Source organism: Mesocricetus auratus, unplaced genomic scaffold, assembly GCF_017639785.1.
Source record: "Mesocricetus auratus isolate SY011 unplaced genomic scaffold, BCM_Maur_2.0 Super-Scaffold_100030, whole genome shotgun sequence".
Classification (NCBI taxonomy): Eukaryota; Metazoa; Chordata; class Mammalia; order Rodentia; family Cricetidae; genus Mesocricetus; species Mesocricetus auratus.
Genome location: NW_024429211.1, coordinates 17,524,569 through 17,549,001, shown reverse-complemented (window position 1 = coordinate 17,549,001; position 24,433 = coordinate 17,524,569). Strand labels below are relative to the sequence as shown.

Sequence of the window (24,433 nt, the reverse complement as noted above, 5' to 3'; positions counted from 1 at the left end):
CAAATGGATCCTGTTTCTGGAGCGGAAGTGCTTGTGTAGCTTTTTACTACCAGAAGCACAGATGACCTGTCACTTCTGAGACAAAGCCATAAGTGACCTTGGCTTTGGTCTTTGAATCTTTGCTCTGGGGAACTTCCTTCACTGAGCTGTGTGGAGACTGTGGGGAAGTTGCCTTGAGGAATAGATGTTTCTGCCCTGTTTGTAGGGAAAAGGGACCAGTCAAAGAAACACACCCTGAGCAGAGCCAAAGAACACACTTTGGCCCTGCAACCAGAACCAAAGAAATGTACCCTGACCCTAAAACCAGTGCCAAAGGAACACACTTTGTCCCTGGAATCAGAGTCAGTGAAAGAAATGTACCCTGGCCCTAAAATTGGAGGCAAAAGGCTAAAAAGGACCAGAGAAAGAAACACACTTTGGCCCTGAAACCAGAGCCAAATCTGACCCTAATCCTGTGTAAAAAAGTAACCAATCCCAGAGCAGAGCTCTAGCCAATCTGAGCTCAGCACTGAAATCGGACCAATCCCTACCCTGGAAAAACTTCCCCAACCCCAGGAACCCCTATATAAACCCTGTGTATGTTCAACTTGGCTGGTCCAGCTGTCTTCCAATAAACACCTTTGGATGAGCTTCGGGTGAAGATCTTCTTTTGCGGCGGCGACAGAGCAAGCAGAGGCGACCCTGGGCAGAGCAGAGCAGAGCAGAGGAGCAGCGCTGTAACACTTGCCCGGGAAACCTTCCTTGGCAGAGCGGAGTTGTTACACTCTGCTCCCGGCTCCCTGCTCTCTGCTCTCTGCTCTCCAGGAGCAGAGCTAAACTGTAACAACTTCGCCCGAGAAACCTCCTGCGGAGCAAAACTACTACACTAGGCGAACATCCCCAGCTGGAAGACCCTGTCCTGCCGGAGCGGAGCTGCCACACCGGAGAAGCCTTTCTCTGAGGCAAGGCTGTAAGCTGCCAAGCTTACTGCAACCTGTGGTGGTCCTTGGCTCCCGAGCTCCAGGATACCTTTCTACCTGAGCTGTGTAACACTCAGTATCCTTGGCTCCCGAGCTCCAGGATACCTTTCCACCTGAGCTGTGTAACACTGGGTATTCTGTGACTCCCGAGTGCCAGAATACCTGACCCACTCCTGTTCCTGTTCCTGTCCTGACCCATCCCGACGAAACGCTTACACTGTTAGTAACTAAGAATTGCCCATCCCCACACGAGTGAGCTGGGGAACCAAGCCTCCACCCAGTTCAGCCCTGGCATGACTGCAGACTCAAGTGCCCAGCTGACTGATTGACTTCAACAACCTCACATGACCCGAGCCAGAACCACCTCTGCCAAAGCTACTTTGGGTTTTGATTGTCAGAAATAAGATGATAAATTTGTATCTTTAAGTTGCTAAATTTAAGAGATAACAAATACAGAGATAATTTAAGAGATAACAAATAAAGCACGGTGTGTTGAAAGCTTTCTAAACAATGGTACTCTTTCAAATGTTTGATATACATTACCCCATGAGAATTTCACAATGTTTTTACATGAATGAAATGAAATAATGCCATTCTACTTATAAAGCATAGAAGAGAATGTCAAAATTGAACACATTACAAACCTTTTCTTTTTTACTGTAACCCAGGCTGATCTCAGATTTGCTAGGCAGTTGTAGACGATCTACCTCCATTTCACAATGCTGGAATTATAGTCATGCTCTACTCGGCAGCAGAAAGATCCATTTTATACCTTTTTTTCTAAAAAAAAAATTCACTCCCAAATGTACTGAGTAATTGGACTACTTGGCCAGTGGCCACAACATTTTCCACTTAAATTTTGGAAACTTCCTGCCAAAAAATGACATTTAAAATTTAGCCACAATTAGGCCCAGGCAGCCTTTCAGACAGTCGGCGCTGTGGCAGCCTTTTTATTTTATTACTATTTTAACATTTTGTTTGCTAGTTTGTGGTGACAAAAATCATGCCTCTGGCACAAACGAGAAAAAAGGAAGAAAGGTTGCGTGAGCTTAAGTGTCCTGAATGCTCCCACAGTGCTTAGTGGACTTGCTGAGCCAGGATCGGGGCCACTGGCTGAGTGTGGACTTAGTTTTCCGGGCCTCTAGACTCCCGGTCTTGCGGATTTCTCGGCTTCTGGGCCTCCAGACTGGCTTCTGGGCGGCTGGAGTTATTCAGGACCTGGGCGGTTGCCGCAGCTTGAGGTTCGTGCGCGGTGGCCGTGCTGGTGTGAGCTGTTCGCTGCTTCTGAAGCTTCCAGATACACAGCAACGTTGGTTTGAACCTCCAGAACACACTGCTGCTCGGCCCGTGCGGGGAGGGGCAGAGGCTGGTGGAACAGAATGCGGGTGCCTTGCTGCTAAAACAAACAGCTGGCGGGTTCCTGGAGAGGAGGCTGAGGCCAGCTACCCTCAGAGGGGAGCTTTGCTGTCAGACGCATCTTCCAGACCGTGGTGTGTGTGCGCTGCATGTTTGGGGGTGGGGTGGGGAGGGAGGACATCAGGAGGGACAGCACATCACATCGGAGGAGGAGGCATGATGGAGACTTACAGGGAGAGAGAGTCTTCCCCTCAGGAATCTGGAGCGGAGCTCTGCAGGAGAGATGGATGCCCTGTACCGCCTGGGCAGGGGTCCTGAAGACTCGAGTCTGCAGATGAAATCCCCCGAGAAAAGGGGGCTTTCATCGTTTTTCAGGGAGTGGTGGGAAATTTCACAGCATGAGATTCAGTCTGGCTCAGCCTGTATGGCCAGGACTATAAACTTACCTTAGAGTTGCTGGCGGCTAGAGGGTTTGCTCACTTTTATAGCAAGGGCCTGTCTGCTACAGACAGGGATGGTCTAGTTTCTGGGAAAGAGAGAAAAGCAGTTAGAGCAATGGTTCTCAACTCCCTTAGTGTGTGTGTGTGTGTGTGTGTGTGTGTGTGTGTGTGTGTGTAATGACTCTTTCACAGGAATTGCATACCAGATATTCACATTATAATTCATAACAGTAGAAAATTTACAGTTACAAAGTAGCACCGAAAATAGTTTTCTGGTTGGGGGTCCCCACAACAAGAGGAACTGTCGAAGCATTAGGAAGGTTGAGAACCACTGAGTCAGAAGGTCCCATCTGAAGCCCACTCTGCCCTGTCACCTGTGCTGCTCTGGGAAGAAGCAGGAGAGAACGTCTGGGTTCTTCGTTCTTCCAGTGGTTTGCTGAACACCTTTGGTCTCGTAACTTTGCCTCTCTGTACTTCAGCTTTTCTGTATCAATTAATTCAATTATGTATGCATTAAAGTATGACGGAGAACTCTCTGGGCACTGGAACACCCCCCCCCCATCCTGAATCACCCCTCCCACAGGTTCTTATCATACCCCACATGTCACTATGCAGTTTTGGCTGGCAGTCCCAGAACTCACGGTGTAGGCCAGGCTGACCTTGAACTGTCTCTCCTCCCATCTCAACCTCAAGTGCTGGGATCATAGGCATGGGCTACCATCTGCTATCCTCACTCATTCACTCATTACGGAGCCTGTAGCTTAATTTGAGAGCATATAGAAAGGAATATAATTGATTTAGCTCCGAATTACTAATTGAGATGACATCTCCAAAAGAGCAAGATGACAAAATTACCCTGATGACATGGAAGGCTGTGGTTATGATGCGGTCCTAAAACTAGTAAGGTGACTTAAGGAAGACGTTGAAAGTCATAGAGACTCGTTATACAGCGGAGGGTGGCCCGAACTTCTTGTTTCTCCGGTCTCCATCTCGTGCCTCTCCGAGTGTGTACCACCATGCCAGGGTTATGTAGTGCTTCAAGTCAAACCCAGGGACGTATGCACGCTGAGTAACTTACCAATTCAGCCGCATCTCTACCCCCGACAAACACAAACATTTTGTGATTATTTTTAATTAATTAATCCTGGGAGACACTGGCTTTCATTTCTCTCCATCTCTGTCTCTCTCCCTCTCTGTATGTGTGTGTGTTCATGTTTTTAAAAATGATTTGTGTAGCTTTGTATACACCGATAAGTGTTTTGCCTGAGTGTGTGGCCGTGACCTGGGTGCACGCCTGTTGCTGGTGGAAGCCTGAAGATGGCTCTGGATCCCCTGGACTGGAGCTACGACTAGCTGTAAGTGCTAGGAACCAAACCATGGTCCTTTGCAAGAGCAGGTGCTCCTAACTGCTGGGCCACCCTCCAAGCCTCTTCATCTTGCTTTTTGAGAGAGAATCTGTCACTGGGCCCCGGAGCACAAAGGCTAGGGTAGGCTGGTTGGTCAGTGAGACCCAGGGATCCACCTGTCTCTGCATGTCCAGTGCTGAGATTGTAAGTGCAAGCTAGCAAGCCTGGCATTTTATGTGGCCTCTGGGATGGCACACGGCTCCTCATACTTATGCAGTAAGTGCTTTACTGATGAGTATTATCAACCCCAGCCCCAAACATTTTAATAAAAGTAATTGCCTCTAAAAATATTTATGAAATCTTGAGTAGAGCTATTTAAGAGGCTTAGGCAGTAGAATCCCAAGTGTGAGGTCTATTTGGGTTAACATGGGGAGTTCAAGGCAACTTGGTGAGATACTGTCTCAAAGCAAAACCAGAAAAGGAGTAGAGATATTGCTGAGTGGTGTGGAACATTTGGACAGCACATACAGGTCCTGAACTCAAACCCCAGTATTACACACACAGAATTATGACCCTGGACATTCAATGACCTTAGAAACGGTTAACGTGAAGTTGAACTATTATAGGGAAGTCCTTTGCCATTCTTCCTGAAAAACCTAGACACTGTCTTAGCTACTGTAACAAAATGTTAGATTGTGTGACTTAGATACTGTTATTTTCTCCCATCTTTGGAGGTTGGAAGCCTAGTTAGCATGGTCAGGTTCTGGTGAGGGCCTCTGTCCTGGCCTTGCATTCTCTTGTGGTGAAGAAAAGAAACTTTGATCTTTTCTCTTAAGGCACTGAACTCATCCTGGGGATCCAATCATCATGACTTGATTTAAACCCAATTATCTCTCAAGAGTACCTTCTCTGAGTACTATCACAATGGGGACTAAAGCTTCCACATGGGAATTTTGGGGAGACATAAATATTCAGTCCATAACAGAAACTCAACATTATGACAGCTTACACAATACATAGACTTAAATTTTTGAAAAAGATTTTAAAAATTTATGTATATATGTAAGTATATGTATATGTATTGTGTGTGTGTGTGTGTGTGTGTGTAAGCTTTTGGGTAGGTGTGTGTAAGTGTAGTACTTGCAGGGGCTGGGAGAAGGTGCCTTGTTCTGTAGTGATATTTTGTTTGTAATCTAACAAATAAAGCTTGCATGAAGATCAGAGTGCAGAGCTTAGTCACACACTTAGTTAAGAACTAAGCCACTAGTTAGCCTCACACCTAAGCCACTAGATAGCCACAGATGACAGGCAGTGGTGGCCACACCTTTAATCTTAACACTTGAGAGACAGAGGCAGATGGATCTCCTGAGTTCAAGGCCACCCTGGGCTACATGAGAGTGAATCTATCTAAAAGAGAAACAGAGCTCATACCTTTGATCCCAGCACTTGGGATGACACACCTTTAATTCCAGCACTACAGAGGAATATAAGGCCGGAGCTCAGTGCAGTCTTGGTGGAGAGCACTGCAGTCTGTTCCTCTTTGGTCTTAGCCTTGGTAGAGGTAAGAACTCTCTAGCGGCTGGCTGCTCTGCGTTTCTGATCTTCAGCTTGAACCCCAATATCTGTCTCTGGGTTTTTATTATTCGTGCTACGTAGTTCCATGCAGTAGAAGTTACAGGTAATGTGAGCTGTCCAATACAGGTGCCGGGAACGACCTTGAGTGCCTGGGAAGGCAGTGTGTGCTCTTAACTGTTGAGCCATTTCCCCAGTTACAACTTAAACATGCTTAGTTGTAACTGACCTGTAAATACTCTCGATTCTTTTCATTACTTGTCCAGGATGCACTGCCAGCTGGCACCTTGACTACTGTTTTCTTTTTCACAGTTCCTCATTAAGTGAGGAACTTTCTGAAAAAGGTCCCTTAAAGAATTATTTGGCATTTCTGACTTTCTGTTTCCTCGTTTGTGACCAAGAGCAAGTCTCTTAGTTGGCTTCTGGAAGGCTTCGGTTCCTCAATTGTAAAATGAAAGTAATAATAGACCCTGTGTCGTAAAAGTATTGTGAAAACTCAAAGGGAAAATGTAAGCGAAGCAAACGGCATGCTGTCTGGCATATAACAAACACTAGGAAGTATTTGCTGTCATTGATGTAGGAAGTAAAACTTGCAGAAACTTAATTGAAAGGGAAATGAGACTTTTAAATGCTTAGAGGGGTTCATTGGCAGTTAAAAACAGGTACTGTGCTTGTACTGGCCCTGAGTTTGGGTCCCAGCACCTAAGCTGCTGAATCACAGAGTTCTGATGCCTTCTTCTGGCCTCCGGTGGCCTCTTCGGGCATATGCATGAAAGTATGTATACTCATACATGTACACATATAAATTTAAAAATATTATGCCTAAGTAAAGCTTTCAGATAGTCATTAATCCAATGAATTAAGGTTCTTCAAAGTTGTTACAAAAGTGTAAACTATTTTTGGAGAGTAATTTGGCAGCTTATCTGGAGAATAATTTCTGATTCACAAATGTAATGAATCCCTATTAGTCTTACTTCCAAAGATCTGTACTAAGAAAACAATTAAAAAAAAACAGGCATAGTGGCACATGCCTGTAATTCCAGCACTGAGGGGAATGAGGCAGGGGGATGTCAAATTTGAGGTCAACCTGGGGGCTTTAAAAAAGGAGGAGAGAAAACAATAAAGACAAGGACTTATGTATTTTGTGTTTATTATTGCTTTTTTGTAATAGGAAACAAATTGAATATCCACAACATGGGTATATTAAATTAACTATCATAAATTTGCATTTTAAAGCACGATTATATGTGTGTAAAACCACTGGAAGAAATATGCTAATATGCTAAATCCTTCCAATGTGATTATCACTGGACTGTGGTGTTAGAGGTGGTCTCTAATATATTATTTGTACTTTTCCCTATTTTCCAAAGCTTTCATGAGAAATGTGTTATATTCATAAGCAGAATTAATAACAACAGAGAGAAAATTGTTTGCAGTAAGCTGTTGAAAAGAGATACCACTAGTATAGTGGAGCAACATCCCTTCTACTCTTCTTAGTTCTTTAAAAATTTTATTAACATGTATTAATTATACAGGATCCTAGATTTCATTATGGTATTTCCATACGTGTCTACAATGTGTTTTCATCATATTTTCCCTGTATAACCCTTTCTTGGCTCCCTTTTCCTCCCACTACTCAGCTAACCCTCCTTCTATTTTCATGCCTTTTATTCTTGTTTGGTGAACCACTGTGTTCAGCAAGGGTATCTTGTGGGATCATGGGCAATTTAGCAGTGGCTACACCACTGAACATGTCTTTCCCTCCTCGATAATCATTTGACCCATAGAGGGGTGAAGGGGTGAGCCTTGTGAGACCCTCTCTGCTCAGTGATGAAATGTTGATGATCCCAGTCTTACACAGGTTATCACAGATGCTTAGGGCACAAAGGCCACAACCCATCCCTGAAAGACAGACAGACAATATTCTGCAACATTCTGCTCCTTCTTCTGGCTCTAGCATCTTTACCCTTTTCCCTCAGTATTTACGAAGCCTTGGAGAGGGTGAAATGGACGTTCTGTTAAAGGATGAGCAACCAGTGTTACTTATTCTCAGCACTTCCTTCGGCCAGTTAGTCACTGCAGTAGCCCTGCTTGCTGCAAAAGCAGCTTCTCTGATTAAAGCTAACAGCAGCACTCATTGTGGGAATAAGCACAGATATTTAGAAGATAGTTTGACACCAATATCATGTCAATTTGGCAAAAAATAGCAATAGCTTCCTCCTATAGCCTGACTCACCAGCCATAGGCTTTCAGCCAGGTAACTAGGTGTGAATGTTCTCCTGTGGATGGGACTTCAAATCCAATAAGAAATCACTTGGTTACCCCAACAACAGTCATGCTACTATTGCACTAGTGGGCTTGTCTCCCCTGACTGTTCTGTATTTTTGCTGATTGACCCACTGGTAAATAACACTGTTGACAATTCTCCCTTAGCAGCCTGCACAATACCTTCCAGCACTATAGAAGTTAGCCATAGGGGAGGAAGCTTCTCCTCCAACCTGATGTCTCTCTGTCCTGTAGTATGGTGACTTCAGGAAAAGGGTCTTACCAGCCAGTTTTGGTGGGCAATCAACAGCAGTGGCAATAGCCTATGTCGTCTGAGGGATTGATCCTCAGAGGCTTCACTGGTCAACAACTTGTAACGAGGTAGCCAGCTTTTGGAACTGGGATTTTCATTTAATAACCTTATGGCTGTTCACTTAATTCAGGATCTTGTTTCTGGAGATGTGTAACTCAGATCTCACTCCCTGCTTGCTGCACTAACTCTTGCTACACTGTTCCTTTTTCAGAAACATAGACGCCAAAAACTTTCTGACTTACTTTTTTGAACTATTGTGCCTTGTTGGATCAAAGCCTTTGAATTTTAAGCAAGTTCAATATAATTTTTAAGAATTAGTTCCTGGCCAGGCGTTGGTGGCACACACCTTTAATCCCAGAACTCGGGAGACAGAGGCAGGTGAATCTCTGTGAGTTCGAGACCAGCCTGGTCTACAGAGAGAGTTCTAGGACAGGATCCAAAACAATACAGAGAAACCCTGTCTCAAAAGAACAAAACAAGACAAGACAAAACAACAACAACAATAGAATTAATTCCTTCGTGAGAGACAGAACAAGCAACACCTGTCCTCATCTGAACTCTGGATGTATTTTTCACCCACAAAGTTTTAGATGTCAATTGAGACAATTCAGACCCATTTTTCTGAATAACTAGCAATGTTGATGGGAAAGTGAGCACGTGCAGAGCTTGACCTGCATCCCTGATCCCTGATCACTTTCTATACTGGAGCACAGACAGTTCACACATACACACACACACACACACACACGGAACAGCCAGTTCCTTTCTGTTTCTCCACCATGTGTCAACTGGGAACCTTGTCTTTTTCCTTCCAGGGAGACTTAGGCTCCATCAATGGTTGGAGGTTCCTCCGAGGCCCTGCATAACTGTGTCCTTTCAGAGTGGTTCTGACATTTTCTGGAAAGTCAACAGCCTGATTGCTCAGAATGGTCTTCATTCCCAAAGTAGATGCAGCAAAGAGCTTTTTTATTGATATTAATTAATTAGTGTGTGTGTGTGTGTGTGTGTGTGTAAGGTTGGGTAGGAGGCTAAAAGAGGGCTTAGGAGTTACAGGTGGTTGTGAGTCACCTGGCTGGGAACTGAACTCAGGTCCTCTGGAAGAGCAGCAAGTACTCTTAAGTGCTCATCTCAACAGCGATTTTTTTAAAAAAAATTATTTTATTTTTCCTAAAGGGTCTTACTATGTAGCTCTGACTGGCCTGAAACTCTCTATGTAGATCAGGTTAGCCTTGAACTCACAGTGAGTGCTGGGATTAAATGTATGCACCCACAAACCTAGAGAGGAAAATGTTATTAAAACTTAATTTTACAAGTATATGGAGATCTTCACCACAGTGAAGCCTGAGGGAATGGTCAAGGATGATGCCCTTTTACCTTTTTATTTTCCTTCCCGAGACAGGGTTTCTCTGTGAATCTTTGGAGTCTATCCTGGCACTCTCTCTGTAGCCAAGGCTGGCCTCAAACTCACAGAGATCCTCCTGCCTCTGCTTCCTGAGTGCTGGGATTAAAGGCGTTGCCACCAATGCCCAATGCCTTTCTACCTTTAAAACGAAGAATTATGCTGGGCAGTGGTGGCGCATGCCTTTAATACCAGCACTTGGGGGGGCAGAGGTAGGCGAGTCTCTGTGAGTTTCAGGTCAAGGCTACACACAGAGAAACACTGTCCTGAAAAACCAAAAAAACTAAAACAAACAAACAGCAAGAAAGGATCATAAATTTGTGAAGAAATGACAGGACAAATGGATATCTGGACTTGGGTAGTAAATTCTGGGGCTGTTTCCAGTAAATATGCAGGATAAGAGTTTGATAAGGCTGGTGGAAAATAAGGGTAATTTCAAAGCAGTGGTTTATTCAGTGTCCCCGAGGCCCCAGTTACCAGACTCTGATGACCGAAGGCATTTTACATCTTGGAAGGACAGGGACTTTCCTCGAAAAAGAATCTTTATGACTTGCTGTATGTAGGAAAGGACAGGGCGAATGGCCCGGTAGCTACCATTTCTAATCGATTTCAGCTGCAGACAATCAAGATACCCACTGAGCATTTTGGGAGATGCTGTGCCTTTAACTCCATGTCCTGGATAGTTTTATATCAATTTGATACAATCTAGAGTCATCTGAAAGGAGGGAGCCTAAATTGAGAAAAAAGCTTCTGTAAGATCTGGCTGTAGGGCATTTTCTTAATTGATGAGAGGGAGCTGATCCCCTTGTGGGTGGGGCCATCCCTGGGCTGGTGGTCCTGGGCTCTATAAGGAAGCAGCTGAGCAAGTCGTGGTTAGCAAGCCAGTAAGCAGCTCCCCTCCATGGCTTCCGCACCAGCTCCTGCCTCCAGGTTCCCACATGGTTGAGTTCCTGTGCTAACTTCCTTTGATGATGAACAGTGCTGTGGAAGTGTAAGCCAAACAAACAAACCCTTTCCTCCCCACGTTACTTTTGGACATGGTGTTTCGCCACAGTAATCACAATCCTAACTCCATCAGGGGAAGGAACTACTTTAAAATCTTTGGAGTTGATCCCTCCACAACCTACTGACATCATTCCAAATGGGTTTTCTCCAGCAACAGTTTCTTTTTCTTCTCTTCCTTTTTATTCCTTTAACTTTATTTTTATTTTTTATTTTTTGAGGACAGGGTTTCTTTGTGTAGTTTTGTAGACCAGGCTGGCCTTGAACTCGCAGAGATCTGCCTCCCTAGTGCTGGGATTAAAGGCGTGCACCACCCACTACCCAGTTTAGTAACAGCTTCTCAGTTGTTCTCTTTGCCTGCTGTTATGGACTGTGCTATCCCACAGACTTCATTCCAACTCTGCGTCTGAGTGGATCTGCTGCGATCTAATCCTCAAACCCACAGACCTCCTCCTGCTGTCCTTCCTACCGCTTCCTGGTACCCTAAGACGCAGATACACCTCATCACTCTGCCACACCTTTAACTGTTACACTTCTACATCTGAGGCTGGTAAGCCTTATCCTTTAAGCTGTCAGAAACATTCTTTCACCTAGGAAACTTTTCCTCATATCGTCCCTTGGCAAGCATCTTGTTTTTAAAAAAGAAAGCTTATTATTTCACTCCTGCTTCTTTCCCTAATTCTTCCCAGATCAATTCCCCACCTCTCTAACTTCTCAAGTTCATTGCCTTTTTTTTTTTTTGGTTTTTATGAGACAGGGTTTCTCTGTATTGTTTGGAGGCTGTCGGTCCAGCCCAGCCTCGAACTCACAGAGATCCGCCTGCCTCTGCCTCCTGAGTGCTGGGATTAAAGGCGTGCGCCACCACCGCCCGGCAATGATACATCTTTTTGAAGGCTTTTTTTGGGGGGTGTGGGTGTTTAACCAGGGCTCACTGTATGACAGGCCCTGTGTGAGGCAAGAGTTTCTTTCCGAGCTCATTGCTTTGGCCTGGTTCTTGGTACGTGCTTGCTGGATGAACAGCTCTGAGTTATCTGCTACAAAGCACCTCAACCTGCATGTGCACATGAATAACTCCAGGGACCTTGTTAAAATGCAGATGCTAGAGCTCCACCCTGAAGCCCTGGAATCAGAAGCCTGTGACGAAAGTGTGGCCATCCATGCGTTTAACAAGCTTCCTGTTGCTTCTGACGTGTCCCAGCTTGTGAATGTTGAGAAGTTCCGCCTACTCTTCAGAAAGCACCATCCTCAATGCATTCCAGGCAGACATTCCCACCTTGAATTTCAGCTCCCTGAAAGGAAGAAAGCACAAATTATAAAACCCTAAGTTCAAGGAATTTCATATTTCAGTGCCTTATGTTCTGCTTTCAGTTGCTTCCTACAAGAACTGTGCAAGGAAACTATTTGCCTCCCCACTTCAAAGGAAACTGAGGTCAGAGTTAGTCACTTGTCCAGGAGGAATGGCTGGTGCTGGAAATCCAACCAGGAGCTTCCGGTCTCTGACGCTGTCCCTTGACACAGAGCTGCCTTCCCACACTGCCATAACTAATGCCTCTCTTATGTGTGTCCGGTTTCCTACTGTCCTCAACTGTCACAGCATGCTGATGCTGGTCTTGGTGGGGTTTCAACAGGCCTAGGGAAAATGGACAAAGGTAAGACAGACACTATTCTTCTCCTCACCGTGCTTCAGAAAACTGAGGATGCCAAGGACTTTCTGCTGATGGTCAGGAAAAAGAGTGTCAAATCAGTTAACACCAAGAACAAGGGTAGGGTGAGGAAATCAGTTAACACCAAGAACAAGGGTAGGGTGAGGTTATGTTCTGGTTACTGCAGACAAGGAGCCAGCCGCAGACACTGTAGCGGTCCCTTTGGCAGTGAAGAAGAAACGAACCAGTTCTCCTTATTTGAAATGTATTAAAAATCCCGAAAATTTGAGTCGGGGGAAGAATAGAGGAGAGCAAGAAAAGAGATACCTTAATAGAGGGAGCCATTATAGGTTTAAAGAGAAATCTGAGCACTAGAGAAATATCCAAAATTTTACAAGGATGACTCCAACTAACAATCTAAGCAATAGTGAAGAGGCCTTCTGCTATAATGAGATTGATGACTACCTTATATGCCATCCTAGAACCTTCATCCAGAAGCTGATGGAAGCAGAAGCAGAGACCCACAGCTAAGCATTGAGCTGAATTTCTAGAATCCAGTTGCAGAGAGGGAGGAGTGATGAGCAAAGGGGTCAAGACCAGGCTGGGGAAACCCACAGAAACAGCTGACCTGAACAAGGGGGAGCTCATGGACCCCAGACTGACAGCTCAGAAAACAGCATAGAATAGAACCAGGCCCCCTGAATGTGGGTTTCAGTTAGGAGCTCTGGGCAGTCTATGAGGCCTCTGGTAGTGGAACAGTATTTATCCGTAGTGTATGAATGGACATTGGGAGCCCATTTCCCATAGAGGGGATACTCTCTCAGCCTAGACACACAAGGGAGGGCCTAGGGCCTGCCCCAAATGATGTGACAGACTTTGAAGATCACCTGTGGAAGGCCTCACTCTTTCTATGGAGCAGAAGAGGGATGGGATGGGGGTCAGTGTGGGGCTTGGGAGGATGGGAGGGAGAGGGAACTGGGATTGATATATAAAATAAGATTGTTTCTAATTTAAATACAAAAAATAAAACATGAAAAAAGATCCCAAAAAAAGTCAAAAGAAAGAAAAGAAGGGGAGGATTAAACAACCTTCTAAAACAAGCTTATAAAAGGAGGGGCGGTTAAAATTTTGGTTCTGGAAGATAGAGGGACAGGGAGACAGGGCTGAAGGCCCCACCTCGTTAACTGCTGCCCTCTTCTTCCCAGTGAGAGCGAAGAGGGGCTTATGGTCAACTCCAGCGCTCCCTCCCTCCGCTGGAGTTTCAGTCCTAATGTAACACGCTTCCAAGGCCTGTACTCCTCCGGATGGGAGACAGGAAGCTGGGCTGGAATAGGAAAGGCTGGGATAGTATAAATAACTCCCCGACCTTTGCACAGCGTTGCTCCACCCCCACCCCCCCACCCCCACGCGCCTCACTGTCCCTGTCCACTTTTCTGGTCAGATCTGAGGAGAGGGAAGTTTGTGTGTCAGCCTCCCCAGCCGGACTGGGGGCTCCCTGACCTGATGACAGGGGAGCTCTGCTGTGCTGAGTCTGCTTTCAGATGCGGCCTGCACTGGTGAAGCGGCCAGTGAGTGCCGTTTGTACGCCTGACTGAAGGAGGACCGGCCACCAGCCACATTGGAATGAAGACAGCTAGGGAAGTGGTTCGTGCAGGGGAGAGTGACTGAGCAGTCTGTTCTTCCCTGTTATATGGAGACCAGCCCTCAGATGCCGACAGTGGGGAGACAATTACTAATTCAGTGTTCAGGAACTTAATGGGTAGGTAGGATCTCGTGTTTCCCCCAAGGGCACCATATACATACATATATATATATATGTATGTATGTATGTATATATTTATTTTAAATAGAAACAAGGCCATCTAATTATTCACCTCTTAAGACACTGCTTTCCTCCTCTTCCTAGCTTTCCAGCACCGGAGAAGGAACAACCCCAAACTGAGCCCCGAACGCTGTAGGATCCAACAGGACTGAGGAGGCCAGGATGACAATAAGACTTGGGGGCTGCTGAGATGGCTCATGGCTTAGAGCTGCTTGCTGCCGAGCCTGAAGACCCGAAGCAAAGAGGAAGGGAGGAAAGAATTTACTTCTAGAACGTGTCCTCTAACCTCTACATGGGTGTTATGACACACACACATACACACACGCATGCACACACACTAAAATAAGTATTAAAGAAAAGATTTTGGAGAACTGGAGTTCTAGAAGTTTAGGTGCTGTGGTCGTCTAATCCGGCATACTCCTCTGGAAGGGAGGGATTCCCTGGGGGAGGGGGGCCCTGGTACTGAACCAAAATTTGTCAACCAGAAGACCCTTTGGTTGACAAATTTTAGTTAGGAAAGTCCACTTGGATTTAAAAAAATTATTTGTTTATATCCAGCATTCTGCCTGCCTTTCTGCCTGGAGGCAGACGAGTACACCAGATCTCATTACAGATGGTTGTGAGCCACCACGTGGGTGCTGGGAATTAACTCAGGACTTCTTGAAGAGCAGCCAGTGCTATTAACCTCTGAGCCACCTCCCAGCCCCATGTCCACTTGGATCTTAAGGTCCAGGGATGCCCTTGTCAATGAACAAGGAGAGCAAGCACGTTCTGGCAGCAGGGCATGGAATATGCATTAACAAACTTCCTTTCAAACCACTCCTGCCAGGTTGGCATTATTTAGAAAAAGAAACAGAGAGAGGTCAAATGATTTGACAAGGGCCCACAGAAAATGGAGAGCCTGGACTTAGGTCACCCCCAAACCCAGAGTCTAATCACAGAGCCCAGAACATCTTTATTAAGACCACCCCTGATCCCACATATTAAACCTAACACAACTGGCTGTGACAAGAAAGTCTAGACTCAGTCTTTACTTCTGGTCTGAGCTCTAGATTGGTATCTAGTACCTTCCGACATACATTCATCTCTCTTAAAACTACTCTCACATACGTTTACCACAGTTTCATGTTGCACCCTGTGACATTTCTAACATTTCCTCTCCAGACAGATCTGTGGGTTAAATGGGAGTGTAATAGGAAGATTCTATTTTTTTGTTTGTTGTTGTTGTTTTTTTTTGAGACAGGATTTCTTTTTGTAGTTTGCCTTGCCTGGGCTGTTCTGAAACTCACTCTGAAGACCTGGCAGGCCCTGAACTCATGGAGATCCACCTGTCTCTACCTCCTGAGTGTTGGGATTAAAGGTGTGCCCCACCAGCACTCACCAGCTGGAGGGAAGATTCTTAAAGCTGATTAGTTAGGTGTGCTTTGGGGGTCTCTGGACCAGACCTAGAGAGATAGAACCAACTAGAGAAGTTAAGAACAGAAGACAACTGGCATCTCCTGGGCCAAGTCCAAACTCCTTAATAGAAGCTTCAGGATCCTTCCTGACTCGGCTCCTCTTATTTCTTCTCCAGTTCTTCAATAGCGACTCTAGATCCTGGCATCAACCTCCCTCTCCCAGCTCCAGTGCTACTCCTTTGTCCTGATTCAGTGTGTCTTTCTGACTCCATCTGACTCCATTCCTAGAGTCATACCCACTGATGTTTGCTCAATGAAGGCTAACCGATTCTTCTAGAGTAAGCCCCGCCTTCCTCTACTGTGACAGGTACAATGAATCACTCTGATGTCTTCTGTATGGCTCTTGTGACACACATTCGTACTTCTTGAGGCTGTGTTGACCATACCGGTCTTGACTTTGTGGGCTCACGGCACTCTTCCACATCAGCCTCCTGAGCATCTGGGACTACAGGTATGGGACGCCACACCCAGCTTCTCACCTCAATTGCTTCAGCTGCTACACCACCTGTTTGTTTACTCACCTGCCGGCAGTCAACTGTGAACTCCATGAGCACAGAGGTTGTTTTTGACCCAATATTTATAACTCTGGCATCTAACATGATAGCTGGCACATATGCAGGTACACTTTATGTATTTGTTGATGGAGTGAATCAGTGAATGGGCTCACCTCCTTACAGACAGGCAAGTACAGAGGAAAAATAGCTCTGTGTGAGAAGAACCAGGTGACAAGTCATTCTGGGTACAGAAGAGGAGCGCCTATTTTCATTAAGTCGTACTCTATTCCTTGCTACCTAGAATATAAACTCAAGAAAGTCTAAATCAACCCTCCCAAACAACCGAAGAGCAAATTTAAAAATCGAATCAAATACATATACATATAAATAAAATTAGGATAAGTTCCTTCTTGAGGGGAAGCAAAATTGTTAGTGTCCGTGTCAGTGAAGGCTCAATATCTAGAGTACTTAACTGAAGAGAATCAATTACAGCCTGTAGAGGCATTGGACAGATTAGCCAAACTGTAGCTAATTCCTGGTTCCCCTTTCCCTCTCGGAGTTATAGAATTCACAATAAAAGTGAGTGTTCACTGAACAGGGAAGGAGGTAATGGAAGATAAATTTGCAAAGTAGCTGCTCCAACGGCTAGGGACAGAGAGTTATAGCCACTGGGTGAAGGAACCATGGGAGGAATGAGCTAAGGAAGGACAGAAAGAGCTCTATCTTCCTGGGAGTGGATAGAGGTTTCCCAGGAACCCAGATGCCCCCTGCTTTTGTTCCTTCTGTGGTTCTTTCTGGTCACCTGTCATGGTGCCGAGAGGTGTCATTTAGCATGCTGCCATAGAGTCTTAAGGAAATTAGAGAAGTCATGGGGCGGTCACTGCAGCACACATCTTAGACCCGATCGGTTTTAGTTAGCCACCTGAAGAGGGACTTCTGGTCATCAGGCGTTCTGTCTTCAAAGATAAGATTGGGGCAGGGCAGAAACTCACTTAGTTCAAGCAGGCAGAGTAAGACGAGGGTTAGGTAACAAAAGCAGTCACTGGTCCAGAGGCACATTGCCAAAAGCCCCGAGGTTTGAGGAAGAGAGACCGAGTTAGCCAGGGAAGAGCACAGCTTCTAGAAATGCCGGATTCTCAGCCTGGTCGAGTGGACCTTGTCCATGTTTTTTTCTCGCTCTCTGAATGGCCTCTGACTCTCAGCTGAACTCAGCTAGAAGTGGTATTCCTGGTGAGCACTGTCTGTTTAGGTATTTGTGTTTGAAGCTTATCAAAATTGGTGAATTAGTAGGGCTAAGGCAGGAAATGATGTTTTAAAAGGACTTCTCAAGCAATTCTGGTTGGTCCCAGTTTTTGAAACCACCAATAAAGTTTACATTCTCAGGGCCTGGAGAGTTGGCTCACTGGGTAAAGGCACACACTGCTCCACCAGGGGACCTGAGTTCTGTTCCCAGCATCCATTTCAGGCAGCTCACAGATGCCTGCAATACCACCTCCAGGGAGTTCCAGCAACTTTGACCTCAATTACACCCCCGTACTCTCCCCCCAATCCTTTTAAAAGTTCACATTTTTAATCTTTATAATTAGAGAAAAGGGTCCAGAGAAACAAAAATGCCCTGGCTTGACTGGTGACTGGAGGGTTTGGTCTAAAACTGGAATGTATGTTGTAATATTATAACTTGTTGATGGGGAACCGAGGCTCCAAAGACAGAGTGGCATATGACCAATTACAACACTCGTGAGTCCCAGGAAACGAGGGATCATGTCCATGTTGCTTTCGGTTCAGTGCTCTCTCCCAGAAATACATTTGGCAGTGGCGTCTATGACAAAGCTTTGGGGACAGCTGTTTACATTTCTCACTGGGATGAAGTAGGTGGTCTTCTCAAAACTCCTGACTGAAAAAACAAAACAAAAACAAAAACAACAGCAACAAAAAAATAACCTGGACCATGAATTTGCCTAGAGAGGAGGCGAGCAGCACCTCTCTCCCAAACCTTGACTTTGGCCCTTACTAGACTCTATTTGGAATTTCAGGTTGTCAATACTGTCACTAGAAGAGGGCTGTTCTTCTCTGAGGGGGTGTCAGGCCAGCAGTTTAGGGCTAGAGGACAGCTGGAGGAAAAAAATGAAGAGGATGACTGTGGGAAGGGCTCACTGGAGAGTTCAGCCTGTGTCTTTTCCAGGCCAGCACGGGGCTGGGGTCCAGCACGGGGCTGGGGTATCCCCATCTCCGGAAGCAGTCAGTGTTCCCCCCCTTCCCAACAGCAGATGCCACAGCCAAAGCTCTGCTTGTATCACAGACCACACACCTATCCAGTGGAATTTGGAAACCTCCATTTCCATGAAGTCTGCTAGGTAGACTTGTATTTCCAGAAACCAGCAACCTTCCCCCTTCCTGATCCTACACAACAGGTCTGGATTGGGCAGAACCTTAGAGGTCACCCATTCATTTTACAGAGGAGGAAATCTAGGCTAGAGAGGGCATGCTCAGCTTTGCCTGCAATGCATTGCTGCTTTGCTCTTGTCTGTCACTGTTGTTCCAGCCGCGAGGGATGTGTGACTAAGGCCCTCTAGCACTGTAATTTGTTCACCTGTTGCCGTAATGGGGTCCACTACAGGTTGCCGCTTGCTTTTATCCCCAGGTTTCGTAGTGCGGTGAAGGATGGTGGTCAACCCGCAGTTCCCGTCCGTAGCTATATTTTTGTTCAGTGTACAAATGTCCACGTGCGCTTAATGTAACTACGATTCTGTATAGTTTAAGTACACTCTGCGCCTGGATACGTATCTCTTCCCATGCTGAAGGCTGTCTGCTGAACCCTGCCGCGTCCACTGTTGAAAACCACGTCTTATTGGAATCGCATCCGCTTAGGCTGCATGCTTAAAAGGCTGAGGAGAATCTCTCTTTGCTTTTTGTCCTGGAGTTAAGAGACGATGCATCTCGCGGTACTCCCGGGGCGGCGACGCGCTCGCCTCCTAGCCGTGGGGGGTCGCGATCACGTTCTGGGATGCCCTGCCACGCCTCCCTACGGGGCGTGGCCTCGAGTCCCCGCCCACGCCCGGGGGTGGGAGGATCTCCTTCTACAGTGCAGAAACAGAGGAAGCCTGGCGGGCGCCGCCCGCCGGACTCCGCCCATCGGAGGCTCCAGCCCGCTCATTGGCTGGGTCTGTGGTGACGTCGTGAGGTTCGCAGTCTGTACTCCCAGCTCCCGGGCGCGCGGGAGGTAGTGCACTTCACCCCGGCTTTGTTTCATCGTCTGCTCACCTGGCCCCCTGGGTGCGTCCTGGCGGTGCAACCCGGAGCGGGTGCCAGCAGCCGCCGCCGCCGCCGCCATGGTGTCCCCGGTCACTGTGGTGAGTGCGCGAGCGCGCGAGCCGCGGCCGGAGCTCCCCGGGCCTGGGGACGAGGCAGCGGCCAGCCGGGCCGCCCGCCCGCCGGGGTGGCCGAGGAAGCTAGTGCCTCCCCCTCCGAGGGGAGCGGCGGCTGTCACGGCCCCTCGCGCCTCACTCAACGCAGCAACCCCCCCTCCTCCGCGCGCGCCCCCCGTCTGCCCGCGGGAGGGAGGAAAACACTGTGCACGTGACTCGGAAGCGTGACTTTGTTGATCCATGTGTGTCTGGAGCCGGTCTGTGGGTCTTGGCCTGGGACCGGACGGACAGCAGCGGGCCTCAGGGTTTTCTGCGTGGTGGGACCTCAGAGGAGCGTTCGAGAGGGTGTGTGTGGGAGGGTCGACCTCTTGGGAATCCTGACCCCAGGTTGGTTTCATCGTCACCTTGTAGGCGCAAAGGGGTGACGCCTCAGCCTAAGCAAAGCTAGGTGGCTGTGGACTGCTCTCAATCGGCCTGACCTCCTTTTCAGACTTTTTTTTTTAATCAACTCCGACCTTTGGCTTGGCTCCCCACTCCTCTGAGGCTGGCTTCTCAGTCGTGATTTCACCACCTAACTGCCAGTTTCTTCTAGAAAATACAGGCTTGGGGAAGGAGGGGAGAGCAAAGTTGACGTTTCTGAGGGCTGACACGTTGAGCTGGGCGTCTTGGGGGGGGTCTCCTCCCTTGACCATGCATGCCCACACCCTGACTATCCCTGATAAGGAAGTTTCCATGGGAAGGGAGTGTCACCTCTGCCCTCATCTCTCACCTCTGACAGAACAAGAGCAGGCTTATTCCCAGGACCCTCTCGCTATATGTCTCCTCTCTACCCCTTCTGCAGTTGCATCAGGTACCTGGTAGCCTGGGAATCTGAGTGTGTCCTCAGGGTCTTGCGGGAACAGCTTCCTCACCCAGCCAGAGAACTTTAGGTGAAGTTTGGGGTCTATTGGGAACCCCAGTCGCTCCAGCTCACCCTCAGAAACCCTGAGCTAACAACCCACGAGAAGGAGCTTCGGGAGACCGTAGAACATCTGCAGACTCTCCTCCCCCAGCTCGGACTGTGCTTTGAGTCAAACCTTTCTTTAGAGCTGCCCTCCCCCTAATCCAGCTGAGACCCAGTCAGCTGTGCCAACTTCCCTCTCTCAGTTCCCCATCTCCTCCCTGCCTGTCTGCTGGCTCCAGATCAGAAGCCGGGACAAGAAGCCCTCCCCACCCCCTTCCTGTCTCTGGTGCCTCAAGTTGCTCTTGTTCTCTGGGAAAAGAAATGGCCAGCACCCCCTAGCCCTGGAAACCTTTTTTGTTTCAGGCAGTCTTTATTGCTCCCAACGCAAATCTTATTTCTCTTCCCAGCATCCCTAGCATCTCTTTGTCCTTGATGCCACCTTTGGTCTAACACAGGTGGAGTGGACGCTGAGGGGGCAGACTTGGGCAGGACAGAAAGCCTGTGGGGTGGAGGTTCTGTCATTTGCCTACATTCCTGGCACTCACCCGGTGTTGCCAGGCCTCTAAGCCGGAGTCCTGGCTCTAAAGCTGGGATCATGAGTTGGTCAGCCATTGCGTTTCTGTGGTTTCCCTCTAATATCACTCGGATTCCTCACAGCTGGGAGCTGATGCTGACTGGAAGCAGGGCCAAGGGACCCTTCTAGGAGGGGAGAGGACGAAACCAGAAGGGAAAGCACTAGGTTGCAGAAGGGAGCATCGTAGCATTCACTGTTGGCCCAGTGAATGACTCTTCTGGGCCAGTCCCAGGGCCGAGAGTGGACGAGAGTGACAGGACAGGAGAGCCCTTGCCTGTCCTGGTAAACTGAACCTTAGGGTGATAATGGTTTCATTCAACCAGACTTCTGCTGGCTGACTAGAGCTGGACAGGCCAGGTTTCTCGAGCAGTCCTCCCTCTTCTGAGTGGTATAGGGCTGGTGTGTGCCCTGTAGCCTTGGGGAAAGGTGCTGCTGGGTTTTACATTCCACCATGGGCTTCTGGGCTCCCCGACCTCTGAGCGTCACCCTCGTCTTGTCTCTTCCAGGTGAAGAGCGAGGGACCCAAACTGGTGCCCTTTTTAAAGGCCACCTGCGTGTATTTTGTGCTCTGGCTGCCCTCATCCAGCCCATCGTGGGTCAGTGCCCTTATCAAGTGCCTGCCCATCTTCTGCCTCTGGCTTTTCCTTCTGGCCCATGGCATCAGGTTCCTGCTGGCCCACCCCAGTGCCTCCCTCATCTTTGTGGGGCTCGTCTTCTCTGCTGTGGGCGATGCCTTCCTCATCTGGCAGGACCACGGCTACTTTGAGTATGGTCAGTAGTTGTAGGAGTTGCCTGGGAGGGTGCCTGGGGCTGGAGGAAAGAGGGTCCTGGGGTTGGGGATTGGGGAAGGCTTTGGAAGAGGGGATAGGGAGTTGGAGGATTTTTGAGGCTGGGGACTTGGGTCTTCTGTTGGAGGAGAACCAGCTCTCTAAGGGAGTATATGAGAAGGGTGAGTTTAAAACTTGCTACCCCTCTTAGTCCCGGAGCAAAGCTGCCGGGTTATCCCTAGTCCCATTCTCTTGCACACAAAGTGCTCATTAGTCACCAAGCCTGCTTTTAGCATTCTGTATCCCCTCTCGCTTGCAGGTCTCCTGATGTTTGCTGTGACACACATACTCTATGCTTCGGCCTTTGGCATGCGGCCACTGGCTCTCCGGACAGGTCTGGTGATTGGAGTGCTATCAGGCCTGTGCTATGCTCTACTCTACCCAGGGCTGTCGGGTGCCTTCACCTACCTGGTAGGGATCTATGTGGCCCTCATCAGCTTCATGGGCTGGAGAGCTATGGCAGGGCTGCGGCTGGTTGGCGCAGCCTGGCGGTGGACGGAGCTGGCGGCTGGCGGTGGTGCACTGCTTTTCATCATCTCAGACCTGACCATCGCTCTCAACAAGTTCTGTTTCCCCGTGCCCTACTCTCGGGCGCTCATCATGTCCACTTACTATGCTGCTCAGATGCTCATTGCCCTGTCGGCTGTCGAGAGCCGGGAGCCCCTGGAAGACTATAGACTGAGCAAGGCCAACTGAAGGGACTGGGGTCTGCTCACCTTTCTCCTGGGACTGGGGCCCCGACTTTGGGAGTGTGCAGGAGCTGGATCAGCAGGCACCTCCTGGGAAAGAGGCAGGCTTGACCGGGTAAGCTGGAGGCACTCCTGGGAAAGCTGGTAGTCCAGGATGATGCTGAGAGCTCAGAGGTGGCCTCGTATCCCTCACCTAAGTCTCAGTAGACCTCTCGCACACCATCAGGACCGTCAAAGCCCTCCCAGAAGGTGATGGCTTGTTAACCTCCCTTTATCTTTTTACTAGGTGGAGGAGTGTGACTATCTCTTACGCCTAGGACTAATGGCCATGCCAGGCTCATTCTTTCCCAGTTTGTGTCTCCCAAGATGACCCAGGACCAGGGCTTGAAGCTCCTTCCCCAGGTTCCCCTTTGGGAAGATTGGTTGAAGGGGGAGTCTTGTTTTCCTTTATCTAGCCTTGTTACTTCAGCATCTCAGTCAAGTGGTGAATGGATGTCTGTCTATGAGAAGTAGTTGAAGGGAACTTCCTTGGTCTGGAAACTTGAGGGTACCAAGGTTTCAGATTGGTCCTGTTTCACGGGTTGTCTCAGAGCTTAGACTTCAACCATCTCCCTCAGACTCTATCCCCAGGGCTAAGGTAAACCATGCCAAAGGAAGGGACTGGTCTCCAGCTATATGTCTTTTCCTGCTGTCTGCAAAAGAATTAGAGGGGTGGGCCTCAGAGAGCTTCTGAGGGGTACTTAACCTAGCTCAGAGCCGGGGTGTCCTACCCTAGCACACCAACAACAGAGCTTTCTTCCTGTCCTGGGAGTGAGTTCTAAAAGACTCTCTGGGGGTCTTAAGACGTAAGGCACAGTCAATGCAAGGGGAGTAAGGATGGGGTAACTCCATCCTCTACTGCCCATGTGAAAAATAAAATAAAATAAAATAAAACCCCAAGGACCACTGACTTTCTGACTTATCTGCCTGTGTGGCACGTGCCTGTCCTGGACAGGGGGTGGAGGCTGGAGGCATGGTGCCAGGAGCCTTGGTTGGCCTCACAGCCTGGGTCACAGTTGACTTGGCTCGGGCATCTTGGCGCCTAGCTGGCTCCCTGGCTATGCTGACACTGTATTTGTTTCAGTGGGTGTCACTTCCCTGGTCGTGTGTGTGTGTGTGTGTGTGTGTGTGTGTGTGTGTGTGTGTGTGTGTGTGTGAGTGGTGTGGTTATATTCAAGAGGGTGGGGCTGGGTAGTGTCTTACCATTGTCTGCATTTGCCCTTGATGTAGTGCTCTGTGTTTAGGTATTTAGCAGTCTTGGTAACCCTTAGCTATGCAGTTGCAGCATAACCCTCTCCCCGTCCCCAGCCCAGACTGGTTGCTTCTCTAAATGGAGCAGACTTCTATACTACTGCCTCTTCCTTGGAATCTGGGTTTAGTTGAGCAGCTGGGAGGGAGGAATGGAATTAGACTAGCTGGTTCTTACTTTAGACCTGAAGCCTCAGTAGAATATTGTTCTGCCTTACTCCGGGGGCATTTGAATTTTAATGGGCAGTGCTTAGTCCTGAAGCAGAAAGGGTCAGTGGTGAATATGCCATTGACATGTTTGGGGGAATATAATACAGGAGGTTCAAATCTCATGGGTGGTAGATGAATGTATGACTTTCCAAACTTTTTTTTTTGGGGGTGCTGGGCATCAAACTGAAGGCGTTTCATGTGCTAAAATTGTGCTCTACTGTTGAGCTATGTATTACTGTGAGCTGTTAAGCTAGACCCAAACTGAAAATTTTACAGATACCTCTCATGGGGACAGAAAGCAAAGAAGTAGGGAGGTGGGGGGAGCAGGGCTCAGGGCTCCGTCATTTCGAGTTTAAAATTCTTCCAGGAAGTATTCTACTGTAAAGCAAGTTTAAAACTGCATGAGCAGCTCCATCCTGCTCTGATGGCAGGAGGCTGGGTACTTAGGGAGCAAGGTCCTGATCCATTCA

General features: G+C 47.9%; 1 protein-coding gene and 3 long non-coding RNA genes across 5 annotated transcripts; 2 read left to right on the top strand and 2 right to left on the bottom strand.

The window, feature by feature from the left end:
• Nucleotides 1-1,394: 1,394 nt before the first annotated feature.
• LOC121134735 lies at nucleotides 1,395-6,102 on the bottom strand. Its single transcript, XR_005871926.1, has 4 exons — nucleotides 5,533-6,102; nucleotides 3,130-3,239; nucleotides 2,762-2,841; nucleotides 1,395-2,643 (listed from the first exon to the last, which is right to left on the bottom strand). It is a non-coding gene; the product is annotated as an uncharacterized LOC121134735 (long non-coding RNA).
• On the top strand, nucleotides 5,527-14,493 carry LOC121134737. Of its 2 annotated transcripts, XR_005871929.1 has the most exons (3): nucleotides 5,527-5,662; nucleotides 11,749-12,301; nucleotides 14,202-14,493. It is a non-coding gene; the product is annotated as an uncharacterized LOC121134737 (long non-coding RNA). The 2 variants fall into 2 exon arrangements; XR_005871928.1 differs by lacking the exons at nucleotides 5,527-5,662; nucleotides 11,749-12,301 and adding an exon at nucleotides 13,751-14,054.
• Nucleotides 10,081-19,148, bottom strand: LOC121134736. Its single transcript, XR_005871927.1, has 3 exons — nucleotides 15,499-19,148; nucleotides 14,170-14,341; nucleotides 10,081-11,941 (listed from the first exon to the last, which is right to left on the bottom strand). It is a non-coding gene; the product is annotated as an uncharacterized LOC121134736 (long non-coding RNA).
• A 122-nt stretch (nucleotides 19,149-19,270) lies between these two features.
• Nucleotides 19,271-23,408, top strand: Tmem86a (transmembrane protein 86A). Its single transcript, XM_005087722.4, has 3 exons — nucleotides 19,271-19,418; nucleotides 21,457-21,721; nucleotides 22,037-23,408. The coding sequence occupies exons 1-3, from the start codon at nucleotides 19,398-19,400 to the stop codon at nucleotides 22,471-22,473; spliced, it is 723 nt and encodes a 240-aa protein (XP_005087779.1). The 5' UTR covers nucleotides 19,271-19,397; the 3' UTR covers nucleotides 22,474-23,408.
• The last annotated feature ends 1,025 nt before the right edge of the window (nucleotides 23,409-24,433 follow it).

What these genes read in the sequence shown, in the direction of transcription:
- Tmem86a (XM_005087722.4), top strand. Translation starts at nt 19,398, where the DNA reads ATGGTGTCCCCGGTCACTGTG. An exon ending in TGGTGTCCCCGGTCACTGTG is followed by an intron (nt 19,419 to 21,456) that starts GTGAGTGCGCGA and finishes TGTCTCTTCCAG; the next exon opens with GTGAAGAGCGAGGGACCCAA. An exon ending in CCACGGCTACTTTGAGTATG is followed by an intron (nt 21,722 to 22,036) that starts GTCAGTAGTTGT and finishes TCTCGCTTGCAG; the next exon opens with GTCTCCTGATGTTTGCTGTG.